Source organism: Anolis carolinensis, unplaced genomic scaffold (assembly GCF_035594765.1).
Source record: "Anolis carolinensis isolate JA03-04 unplaced genomic scaffold, rAnoCar3.1.pri scaffold_7, whole genome shotgun sequence".
Lineage (NCBI taxonomy): Eukaryota > Metazoa > Chordata > Lepidosauria > Squamata > Dactyloidae > Anolis > Anolis carolinensis.
In genome coordinates this window covers 2,575,864-2,587,890 of record NW_026943818.1, presented here as the reverse complement: position 1 = coordinate 2,587,890, position 12,027 = coordinate 2,575,864, and the positions used below count along the sequence as shown (strand labels likewise).

The 12,027-nt window shown below is 37.5% G+C and overlaps 2 protein-coding genes across 2 annotated transcripts in view; one reads left to right on the top strand and one right to left on the bottom strand.

The window, feature by feature from the left end:
• The window catches only part of anapc2 (anaphase promoting complex subunit 2), a 19,544-nt gene extending 16,802 nt beyond the window's left edge, over nucleotides 1–2,742 (bottom strand). Inside the window, exon 1 of the mRNA XM_062959454.1 lies at nucleotides 2,610–2,742. Coding sequence (XP_062815524.1) covers nucleotides 2,610–2,675 — 66 coding nt within the window. The 5' untranslated portion in view covers nucleotides 2,676–2,742. The remainder of the gene's footprint in view (nucleotides 1–2,609) is intronic.
• On the top strand, nucleotides 2,707–12,027 carry ssna1 (SS nuclear autoantigen 1). The gene is made up of 3 exons (XM_062959478.1): nucleotides 2,707–2,849; nucleotides 6,012–6,211; nucleotides 11,851–12,027. Exons 1-3 carry the CDS (start codon nucleotides 2,798–2,800, stop codon nucleotides 11,950–11,952), a joined length of 354 nt encoding a protein of 117 aa, XP_062815548.1. The 5' UTR covers nucleotides 2,707–2,797; the 3' UTR covers nucleotides 11,953–12,027.

Sequence of the window (12,027 nt, the reverse complement as noted above, 5' to 3'; positions counted from 1 at the left end):
CCTGTCTGGAATTCCCTTGTTTTCAGAGTGGTGTTGTTTGCGATATTTTATGTGCTTCTACTGTCTGTGGCCCTGAGAAAACAGGATTTGCCAGACTTTGATGATGGGAATGCTTTGTTGGGAGGTGTTAGCTGGCCCTGATTGTTTCCTGTGTGGAATTCCCCTGTTTATTTCCTGTCCTGGTTTTAGAGATTATATTGTTCTGCATTATTCTATCCCAGTAATTATTTCATATTAAAGAAGAATCTCACTTATCCATCATTCGCTTATACAATGTTCTGGATTATCCAACGCAGTCTGCCTTTTCATAATCAATGTTTTTGTAGTCAGTGTTTTAAATTCATTGTGATATTTTAGTGGTAAATTTGTAAATACAGTACAGTAGAGTCTCACTTATCCAACATAAACGGGCCGGCAGAACGTTGGATAAGCGAATATGTTGGATAATGAGGAATTAAGGATAACCCTATTAAACATCAAATTAAGTTATGATTTTACAAATTAAGCACCAAAACATCATGTTAGACAACAAATTTGTCAGAAAAAGTAGGTCAGTACACAGTAATGCTATATAGTAATTACTGTATTTATGAATTTAGCACCAAAATATCACGATATATTGAAAGCATTGACTACAAAGATGCGTTGAATAATCCAGAACGTTGGATAAGCGAGTGTTGGATAAGTGAGACTCTACTGTAAATACTACATAGCATTACTGCGCAAGGAACTACTTTTTCTGTCAAATTTGTTGTATAATATGACGTTTTGGTGCTTAATTTGTATAACGATTACCTAATTTGATGTTTAATTGGCTTTTCCTGAATCCCTTCTTATTATCCAACATATTCACTTATCCTGCCGGCCTGTTTACGTTGGATAAGTGAGACTCTACTGTATATTTCTAATATTATATTATCTGCTCAGAACTGGATTATATGAGGCTCCTTCTTCACAGCTGTATAAAATGCACACTGAAGTGGATTATATGGTAGTGTGGAGATAATCCAGTGCAAAGCAGATAATATAAGATTATAAATGGGTTATATAGCTGAGTCTACACTGCCATATAATCCAGTGCAAATTAGATAATCTGTGGAAGAAGTCTAAGTGAGGCCTAAATCTAAACCCTAACCCTAACCCTGTCCCCTAACTGAAACCTGGCTGTCCCTTGGTTGCTAGGCAACCAAGTGGGCAGAGATTAGCCCTCTAAACTGGCAGCAATTGGATAAAAAAAATTATTGCTCTCCCTCTAATTAGGACTTTATTTTTCTTTTCTTTTTGTTGTATCAACCTTGAGGCGTGGATGATGGGTTGTGTTGTCAAATTTTGAGGTTGGGGGGCCTGTACTTTTGTTGTTTTGTGAATCGCCGTGATGCCATCACTCTTTTATATATATAGAAGATATATGCACTGAGCTGTCAGCCCCAGCTCCTGCCAACCTAGCAGTTCGAAAACATGCCAATGTGAGTAGATCAATAGGTACCGCTCCGGCGGGAAGGTAATGGCGCTCCATGCAGTCATGCCAGTGGCCACATGACCTTGGAGGTGTCTACAGACAACGCCGGCTCTTTGGCTTAGAAATGGAGATGAGCACCTTTACCCTTACCTATTATATATTACATGTTATATTACTAATAATATTACAATATATTGATATAGTACAATACGGTAATTTATTGCCAGTATTGTGCTATGCTAATAATATAATATTGTATGTAAATTTAGTTTGTAAGCCTCTCTTAGTCCCCTTTGGGGTGAGAAGGGTGGGATATAAATGTAGTAAATAAATAGTATATATATATATATAGAGAGAGAGAAAGGTATAAAGCTATCTCACTATATATAACACTATAGTACATAACCTATATATTAAAATACAACACAATAATCTATATATATAAAAGAGTGATGGCATAACGGTGACCCACAAAACAACAAAACTACAGGCCCCCCAACCTCGAAATTTGACAACACAAACCAACATCCACGGCTCTAGGTTGATACAACAAAAAGAAAAGAAAAATAAAGCCCTAATTAGAGAGAGAGGAATAATTGCTTTTATCCAATTGCTGCCAGTTAGAAGGCTAAACTCCTCCAACTTGGTCTCCTAGCAACCCAATAAAAAATAATAAAAAACACTAAAAAATAATTAAAATCACTAAAAAATTAATACAATAAAATACTATAATAACTGAAAATAACTAAAAATAATACAAGAAAATAATAAAATATAATAAATGAAAAGATAAGTTACAATAAAATTAATTTAAAAAATACAAATAACGTCAAATAAAAATTACACAACAATTTTTAACCAATACCACCACCACTTTGCCACAGCAACGCGTGGCCGGGCACAGCTAGTATATTCTATACCACAGAAGAACAATTCAACAATATATTCTATACTATATAATAAAATAGATAATACTATAGTATAGTCTAGATCAGGCATGGGCAAACTTCGGCCCTCCAGCTGTTAGGAATTGTGGGAGTTGTAGTCCAAACAACCTGCAGGACCGAAGTTTGCCCCCGCCCCCCCCCCCTCTGCTCCCCGAGTCCTTCACGTGTCAGCTGAGGCTCGTTCCCACGTGAGTCCGGCTCACCAGGCCCAGGGCGGCGGGCGGGACCAGGCCCGTGCTGAGGGCGCGCCAGGCGGCGGAGAAGGCCATCCCGGCGGAGGAGGCGGGCTCCGTTCTGAGGCGGCCGTTGAGCGGAGAAGAGGAGGCGGAGCTCTCCGAGGCGGGAAGGAAGGAAGGGACGGGCGCCCGCGGAGAGCCCGCGGAGGCGGAGGATGACCCAGCAAGGGGCGGCCCTGCAGAGCTACAACAACGAGCTGGTCAAATGTGCGTCGCCTCAGGCTTCGGCCGGAAGTGTAGGCCTCGCGTTGCTATGGAGACGCGGCCTGCTCTGGACGGCGGCGCAACGAGGCCTTTTCGGGTCGGGGCTCGAAACCAGGAAGCGGGGACATATGCGGGGAAAGGGAAGGAGAGGGGTTTGGGGAGCCTCCGCACTATTAAGTGGGGAAAACGCTTTCACTGAGGCGCCTTCTCCTGCGTGGGCTCATGGGAAATGTAGTTTGGGGCCTAGAACAGCGAGAAGCCCCGCCCCGTATTTGTTTATCCAGTGACGTCATGATCCCGCCTTCCTTTCTCCTCCAATAGGGATTCAAGGCGGGTGACTCAAAACAAGGCCAATGCAAATAGATATTGATAGAATGATAGATAATACATGATTGATTAGATAGATAGATAAATAGATTACATAGATAGATAGACCATAGATATGGATAGAATGATAGATAATAGATGATTGATTAGATAGATAAATAGATAGATTACATAGATAGATAGACTGTAGATATAGATAGATTGATTGATAGATAATAGATGATTGATTAGATAGATAAATAGATAGATAGACCGTAGATATAGCCAGATTGATAGATAATAATGATTGATTAGATAGATAAATAGATAGATTACATAGATAGATAGACTGTAGATATAGATTGATAGATAATAGATGATTGATTAGATAGATAAATAGATAGATAGACCGTAGATATAGCCAGATTGATAGATAATAATGATTGATTAGATAGATAAATAGATAGATTACATAGATAGATAGACTGTAGATATAGATTGATAGATAATAGATGATTGATTAGATAGATAAATAGATAGATAGACCGTAGATATAGCCAGATTGATAGATAATAGATGATTGATTAGATAGATAAATAGATTACATAGATAAATAGACCGTACATATAGATAGATAATAGATGATTGATTAGATAGATAGATAGATGACATAGATAGATAATTGATTGATGATAGATTAGATAGTTTGGTTGATTTGATTGATTGATTGATTGATTGATTGATGATTGATCAGATAGGGAGATAGAGGGATAAATAGATGATAATAATAGATAGATAGATAAAATAGATGATAGAATAGATAGATTAAATAGATGATAGATTGACTGATTAATGATAGATTAGATAGGTAGATGATAGATAAGATAGATGGATGGATTAGATAGATAGATTAGATAGAGTAGATAGATAAGTGATTGATTATTTGGATGGATGGATAGATAATAATTTATAATAATTTATAAATATATAATATATTGTATATACATATAATATTGATAATAATGTTATAATGGAATACAACATTATACTACTAATAATACAATATAATAATATTAATTATATATTATATATTAAATGTAATATTACTAATAATATTACCCTATAATGATATAGTACAATATAGTAATTTAATGCTTATATTGTGCTATGCTACTAATATATTGTATGTTCATTTGATTTGTAAGCCACTCTGAGTCCCCTCCGGAGTGAGAAGAGCAGGATATAAATGTAGTAAATAAAATAAAATAAATAGTACAATATAGTAATGTAATGCTTATATTGTGCTATGCTAATAATATATTTTATGTACATTTGATTTGTAAGCCTCTCTGAGTCCCCTCCGGGGTGAGAAGAGCGGGATATAAATGTAGTAAATAAAATAAAATAAAATAAATTTTACAACATAGTAATGTAATGCTTATATTGTGCTATGCTAATAATATATTGTATGTACATTTGATTTGTAAGCCACTCTGAGTCCCCTCCGGGGTGAGAAGAGCAGGATATAAATATAGTAAATAAAATAATAATAATACAGTAGAGTCTCACTTATCCAAGCCTTGCTTATCCAAGGTTCTGGATTATCCAAGCCATTTTTGTAGTCAATGTTTTCAATATATCGTGATATTTTGGTGCTAAATTTGTAAATACAGTAATTACAACATAACATTACTGCATATTGAACTACTTTTTCTGTCCAATTTGTTGTATAACATGATGTTTGGAGCTTAATTTGTAAAATCATAACCTAATTTGATGTTTAATAGGCTTTTCCTTAATCCCTCCTTATTCTCCAAGATATTCGCTTATCCAAGCTTCTGCCGGCCCGTTTAGCTTGGATAAGTGAGACTCTACTGTAATAATAATAATAAATAGATAGATAGATTAGATAGATAGATAGATTAATTAGACAGATAGAGTAAATAGATAAATTGATTGGATTGGATAGATAAGGTAGATAAAGCAGATATAATAGATATAAAAATGGAAGAAACATAAAATAGAACAACTAAAAACACAATTGAATATCTATATATATAAAAGGGTAATGAAATTTCGGCCTAGGACAAAACAACAAAACTACACATCCCAGAAACACTAAACTTGGCAGCACATCCCCTCATCCATGCCTCTACGTTCATACAACAAAAAGAAAAGAAAAATAAAGTCCTAATTAGAGGAATAATTGTTTTTATCCAATTGCTGCCAGTTAGAAGGCTAAGCTCTGGCCACTTGGTCTTCTAGCAACCCACTCAGCCCAGGAGACAGGCAGAGTTAGACCTCACTTAGGCCTCTTCCACACTGCCTATAAAATACAGATTATCTGATTTTAACTGGATTATATGGCAGTGTAGACTCAAGGCCCTTCCACACAGCTATATAACCCATTTATAATCTTATATTATCAGCTTTGAACTGGATTATCTTGACTCCACACTACCATATAATCCACTTCAGTGTGCAGTCGGACACAACTCGACTTAATGTCAGGTGGAAACCTTTACCCTTTACCTTAACTACCACCAATTCCTCAATACTTTATTTCCCATACCACCAGACTTCGCCACAGCAACGCGTGGCCGGGCACAGCTAGTTAAATATAAAAATGATGAAACAATTAAACATAAAATAGAGAAACTATAAAAATAATATTAAATATAAACTATCAAACCCAATGGGCAGAGGACTCAGAAAGGTATTTCCATGTATTGTGGACACAACCCTTAGCAGCAGGAAGGGTTCGCTGTCGGTCTCCCATCCAAGTCCTAACCAGGGCCGACCCTGCTTAGCTCCCAAGAGCAATGGGATTTAGTGCTTCCCTCTCTTCCTTCCTTCCAGGTATCGAGGACCTGTGCGTGAAGCGGGAAGAGCTGACCAAGCAGATCTGTATGGAGGAGGAGGAGAAGGTCAAGCTCCAGGGCGAGATCCGCACCCTGACCGAGCGCCTGGCCCGAGTCAACGAGAACCTGGCCCGAAAGATGGCCTCCCGCAACGAGTTCGATAAGACCATCGCCGAGACCGAGGCCGCCTATATGAAGGTGCGGTGGGACGGAGGGGCTTGGGCTCCCACAAAGGGGGCTGAATGGACACAACACTATCTATATATATAAAAGTGTGATGGCATCACGGCAGCGGACAAAACAACAAAAGTAAACACCCCACAACCTTGAAAATTGACATCACAACCCCTCATCCACGCCTCTAGGTTGATACAACAAAAAGAAAAGAAAAATAAAGTCCTAATTAGAAGGAGAATAATTGTTTTTATCCAATTGCTGCCAGTTAGAAGGCTAAGCTCCGCTCACTTGGTCTCATAGCAACCCACTCAGCCCAGGGGACCCTTTACCTTAACTACCACCAATTCCTCAATACTTTATTTCCCATACCACCATATTTCGCCACAGCAACGCGTGGCCGGGCACAGCTAGTATAATATATAATATTCATATTATAATATACTAGCTGTGCCCGGCCACGCATTGCTGTGGCAAAGTGGTGGTGGTATTGGTTAAAAATTGTTGTGTATTTTTTATTTGACGTTATTTGCTTTTTTTAATTAATTTTTATTGTAAGTTATATTTTTACTTATTATATTTTATTATTTTCTTGTATTATTTTTAGTTATTTTCTGTTATTATAGTATTTTATTGTATTAATTTTTAGTGTTTTTATTATTTTTATTGGGTTGCTAGGAGACCAAGTTGGAGGAGCTTAGCCTTCTAACTGGCAGCAATTGGATAAAAGCAATTATTCCTCTCCCTCTAATTAGGACTTTATTTTTCTTTTCTTTTTGTTGTATCAACCTAGAGGCGTGGATGATGGGTTGTGTTGTCAAATTTCGAGGTTGGGGGGCCTGTAGTTTTGTTGTTTTGTGGGTCGCCATGATGCCATCACTCTTTTATATATATAGACTAATAATATATTGTATATACATATAATATTTATAATAATATTATGATGTAATACAATATAATAATAATAATACACGATTATAATTGTATATTTATATTACATCTCATATTACTAATAATGTTACAATATGCTATTATAGTACAATATTGCAATATATAATGCTTTTATTGTGCTATGTTAATAATATAATATATTGCATGCAAATATAACTTGGAAGCCGCCCTGAGTCCCCTTCCGGGTGAGAAGGGTGGGATATAAATGTCGCAAATAATATTAATAATACGCTATTATAATTGTATATTTATATTACATGTAATATTACCAATAATATTACAATATACTGTTATAATACAAAATAGCAATATATAATGCTTTTATTGTGCTGTGTTAATAATATAATATATTGTATGTAGATATAACTTTTAAGCCGCCCTGAGTCCCCTTCCGGGTGAGAATGTCGCTAATAATAATAATAATACACTATTATATTTGTATATTTATATTAAATGTAATATTACTAATAATATTACAGTATAGTGGTATAGTACAATATAGCAATATATAATGCTTTTATTGTGCTGTGTTAATAATATAATATATTGTATGTAAATATAACTTGTAAGCCACCCTGAGTCCCCTTCCGGGTGAGAAGGATGGGATATAAATGTTGCAAATAAATAAATAAATAAATAAATAAATAAATAAATAATAAACACAATACAATAGGATCCTGGGAGTGGGAAGGGAAAGTTCGCACGACAACATATCCTCTATTATTTGCTTTGAACTGGATTATATGAGGCTGCACTGCCATATAACTCAGTTCAAAGCAGATAATCTGCATTCGGAAATGAGGTTATTTGACAGTTGAATATATGGTTGAATATATAATATACTAGCTGTGCCCGGCCACGCGTTGCTGTGGCGATTTATGGTGGTATGGGAAATAAAGTATTGAGGAACTGGTGGTAGTTAAGGTCAAGGTTAAAGGTTTTACCTCACATTAAATCCATTATAAATGGGTTATATAGCTGCGTGGAAGGGCCTTGAGTCTACACTGCCATATAATCCAGTTAAAATCAGATAATCTGTATTTTATAGGCAGTATGGAAGAGGCCTAAGTGAGGCCTAACTCTGCCTGTCCCCTGGGCTGAGTGGGTTGCTAGGAGACCAAGTGGGCAGAGCTTAGCCTTCTAACTGACAGCAATTGGATAAAGACAATTATTTCTCTCCCTATTAGGACATTATTTTTCTTTTCTTTTTGTTGTATGAACGCAGAGGCATGGATGAGGGGTTGTGCTGCCAAGTTTAGTGTTTCTGGGATGTGTAGTTTTGTTGTTTTGTCCTAGGCCGAAATTTCATTACCCTTTTATATATATACTAGCTGTGCCCGGCCACGCGTTGCTGTGGCGAAGCCTGGTGGTCTGGGAAATAAAGTATTGAGGAATTGGTGGTAGTTAAGGTCAAGGGTAAAGGTTTTCCCCTGACATTAAGCCCAGTCATGTATGATTCTGGAGGTTGGTGCTCATCTCCATTTCTAAGCCGAAGAGCTGGCGTTGTCCGTAGACTCCTCCAAGGTCATGTGGGATGACTACATGGAGCGGCGTTACCTTCCCGCCGGAGCAGTACCTATTGATGCACTCACATTTGCATGTTTTCGAACTTCTGGGTTGGCAGAAGCTGGGGCTAACAGTGGGGGCTCTCTCCGCTCCCCCAATTCAAACCTGTGGCCTTTTGGTCCAGAAGTTCAGCAGCTCAGCGCTTATTATAACACATTGCACCATCAGGGGATATTATTTCCTAAAGGTTGTGAATATACAATATTTCTGATTGGGTTTTTTTTGTTTGTTGGAGGCAAGTATGAATGCTGAAATTAGGAAAAATGATTAGGATGTAATGGCCTTGCAGCTTTAAAGCCTGGCTGTTTCCTCCCTGGGTGAATTTTTTGTTGGGAGGTGTTAGCTGGCCCTGATTGTTTCCTGTCTGGAATTCCCTTGTTTTCAGAGTGGTGTTGTTTGCGATATTTTATGTGCTTCTACTGTCTGTGGCCCTGAGAAAACAGGATTTGCCAGACTTTGATGATGGGAATACTTTGTTGGGAGGTGTTAGCTGGCCCTGATTGTTTCCTGTATGGAATTCCCGTTTATTTACTGTCCTGGTTTTAGAGATTATATTGTTCTGCATTATTCTATCCCAGTAATTATTTCATATTAAAGAAGAATCTCACTTATCCAACATTCGCTTATACAATGTTCTGGATTATCCAACGCAGTCTACCTTTTCATAATCAATTTTTTTGTAGTCAGTGTTTTAAATTCATTGTGATATTTTAGTGGTAAATTTGTAAATACAGTACAATAGAGTCTCACTTATCCAACATAAACGGGCCGGCAGAACGTTGGATAAGCGAATATGTTGGATAATGAGGAATCAAGGATAACCCTATTAAACATCAAATTAAGTTATGATTTTACAAATTAAGCACCAAAACATCATGTTAGACAACAAATTTGTCAGAAAAAGTAGTTCAGTACACAGTAATGCTATATAGTAATTACTGTATTTATGAATTTAGCACCAAAATATCACGATATATTGAAAGCATTGACTACAAAAATGCGTTGGATAATCCAGAACGTTGGATAAGCGAGTGTTGGATAAGTGAGACTCTACTGTAAATACTACATAGCATTACTGCGCATGGAACTACTTTTTCTGTCAAATTTGTTGTATAATATGATGTTTTGGTGCTTAATTTGTATAACGATTACCTAATTTGATGTTTAATTGGCTTTTCCTGAATCCCTTCTTATTATCCAACATATTCACTTATCCTGCCGGCCTGTTTACGTTGGATAAGTGAGACTCTACTGTATATTTCTAATCTTATATTATCTGCTTAGAACTGGATTATATGAGGCGCCTTCTTCACAGCTGTATAAAATGCACACTGAAGTGGATTATATGGTAGTGTGGAGTCAAGATAATCCAGTGCAAAGCAGATAATATAAGATTATAAATGGGTTATATAGCTGTGTGGAAGGGCCTTGAGTCTACACTGCCATATAATCCAGTGCAAATTAGATAATCTGTGGAAGAAGTCTAAGTGAGGCCTAAATCTGCCTGTCCCCTAACTGAAACCTGGCTGTCCCTTGGTTGCTAGGCAACCAAGTGGGCAGAGATTAGCCCTCTAAACTGGCAGCAATTGGATAAAAAAATTTTATTGCTCTCCCTCTAATTAGGACTTTATTTTTCTTTTCTTTTTGTTGTATCAACCTTGAGGCGTGGATGATGGGTTGTGTTGTCAAATTTTGAGGTTGGGGGGCCTGTACTTTTGTTGTTTTGTGAATTGCCGTGATGCCATCACTCTTTTATATATATAGATAGATGGTTTTAACTTCCTCCATGTTTACAAGTCTCACTTAGCGCACTTTTGCCCAGTTCATTTTATGATTTCATTGCTGTATTTTAACTTGTGTTTTATTAATGACTAGCTGTGCCCGGCCACGCGTTGCTGTGGCGTTGTCTGGTGGTGTTGGTGAGAAATTTGAGTTAGTGGTGGTATCGAATGTCTGTTGTATGGTTGTCTTTATGTTTAGTATGCATTTGGTTGTTTGTGTAATGTGAAAGTGGTGAGAGTAGAGGGGGTCTTTGTCGCTGTGTAGTATTGTATAGTATGCATACGTTGTCCAAGTGTTGTGAATGGTTAGATTGTGTCTTGGTGCATAGTAGAAAGGGTTGGGGTGGATGGCCGTTAGGGGTGTGTCCAAATTATTGGATGGTATAATTCTATGATTATTATTATTATTTTTGTTGCTGTTATCATCATGATTATTATCTTTATTATCATCATTATTATTATATAGTGGGTGGATGGCCATCTGTCAGGAGTGTTTGGATTGTGTGGTCTTGCATGGTAGAAGGAGGTTGTACTGGATGATTCTTAGGGCTGTCTGCAAATATAAGGATTCCGTGATATTAGTTTTGTTATTATCAAGCAGCTGTATGGCCATCTGTTGGGAATGTTTGGATTGTGTTCTCGATGGCAGGAAGGGGTTGGACTGGATGGGCTTTAGGGGTCTCTCCTATATCTGTGACTGTAGGATTCTATTATTATTTTTATGGTGGAGATTGTGGAGATAAGCACCAAAACATCATGTTAGACAACACATTTGGTAGAAAAAGTAGTTCAATATGCAGTAATGTTATGTTGTAATTACTGTATTTACGAATTTAGCACCAAAATATCATGATATATTGAAAACATTGACTACAAAAATGGCTTGGATAATCCTGAAACTTGGATAAGCGAGGCTTGGATAAGTGAGACTCTACTGTAAATAATTCGGATGATGGGCGGGCGCTAGGACCCAGGGAACAGCTTTTTCCCATTGCCTGCCTTTCCTCTTCCCTGCCGGCCATGAGGCTTTCTCTTTCCCTCCCGGCATGGCTCCCGATGGTGCGTTGTGAGTTCTGTCCATGTGGAGGTGCATGACGTGATTTTGTGTTGTTTCAACCTTAAGGCGTGGATGATGGGTTGTGTTGTCAAATTTCGAGGTTGGGGGGCCTTTACTTTTGTTGTTTTGCTCGGTGCCGCGATTCCATCACCCTTTTATATATATATAGATTGTGACTTTATTTTATGTCTTTTTTATTTACATTTGCGCGTTTTTCGGTACTTGATGTTATTGTATGTTTGTTTTGTATTTGTAAGCCGCAACCCAAAGAAACAGACATTAAAATGCCTTTCCTTTCCTGCTTCCAGATCCTGGAAAGTTCCCAGACGCTGCTCAGTGTCCTGCGGAAGGAGGCCGGGAACCTCAGCCGAGCCACGGAATCCAAAACCCCAACAGCCAAGGAAAGCTGAAGACTCTGGGCTCTTCTCAGGGAGGTCTCTCATAGGCCAAGCAATGTATAATAAAGAGGATTTTGTTTTCCAAAA

Coding starts and splice junctions, on each gene's coding strand:
- ssna1 (XM_062959478.1), top strand. CDS start 2,798: ATGACCCAGCAAGGGGCGGCCCTGCAGAGCTACAACAACGAGCTGGTC. Junction 2,850..6,011: donor CAACAACGAGCTGGTCAAAT/GTGCGTCGCCTC, acceptor CCTTCCTTCCAG/GTATCGAGGACCTGTGCGTG. Junction 6,212..11,850: donor CCGAGGCCGCCTATATGAAG/GTGCGGTGGGAC, acceptor TCCTGCTTCCAG/ATCCTGGAAAGTTCCCAGAC.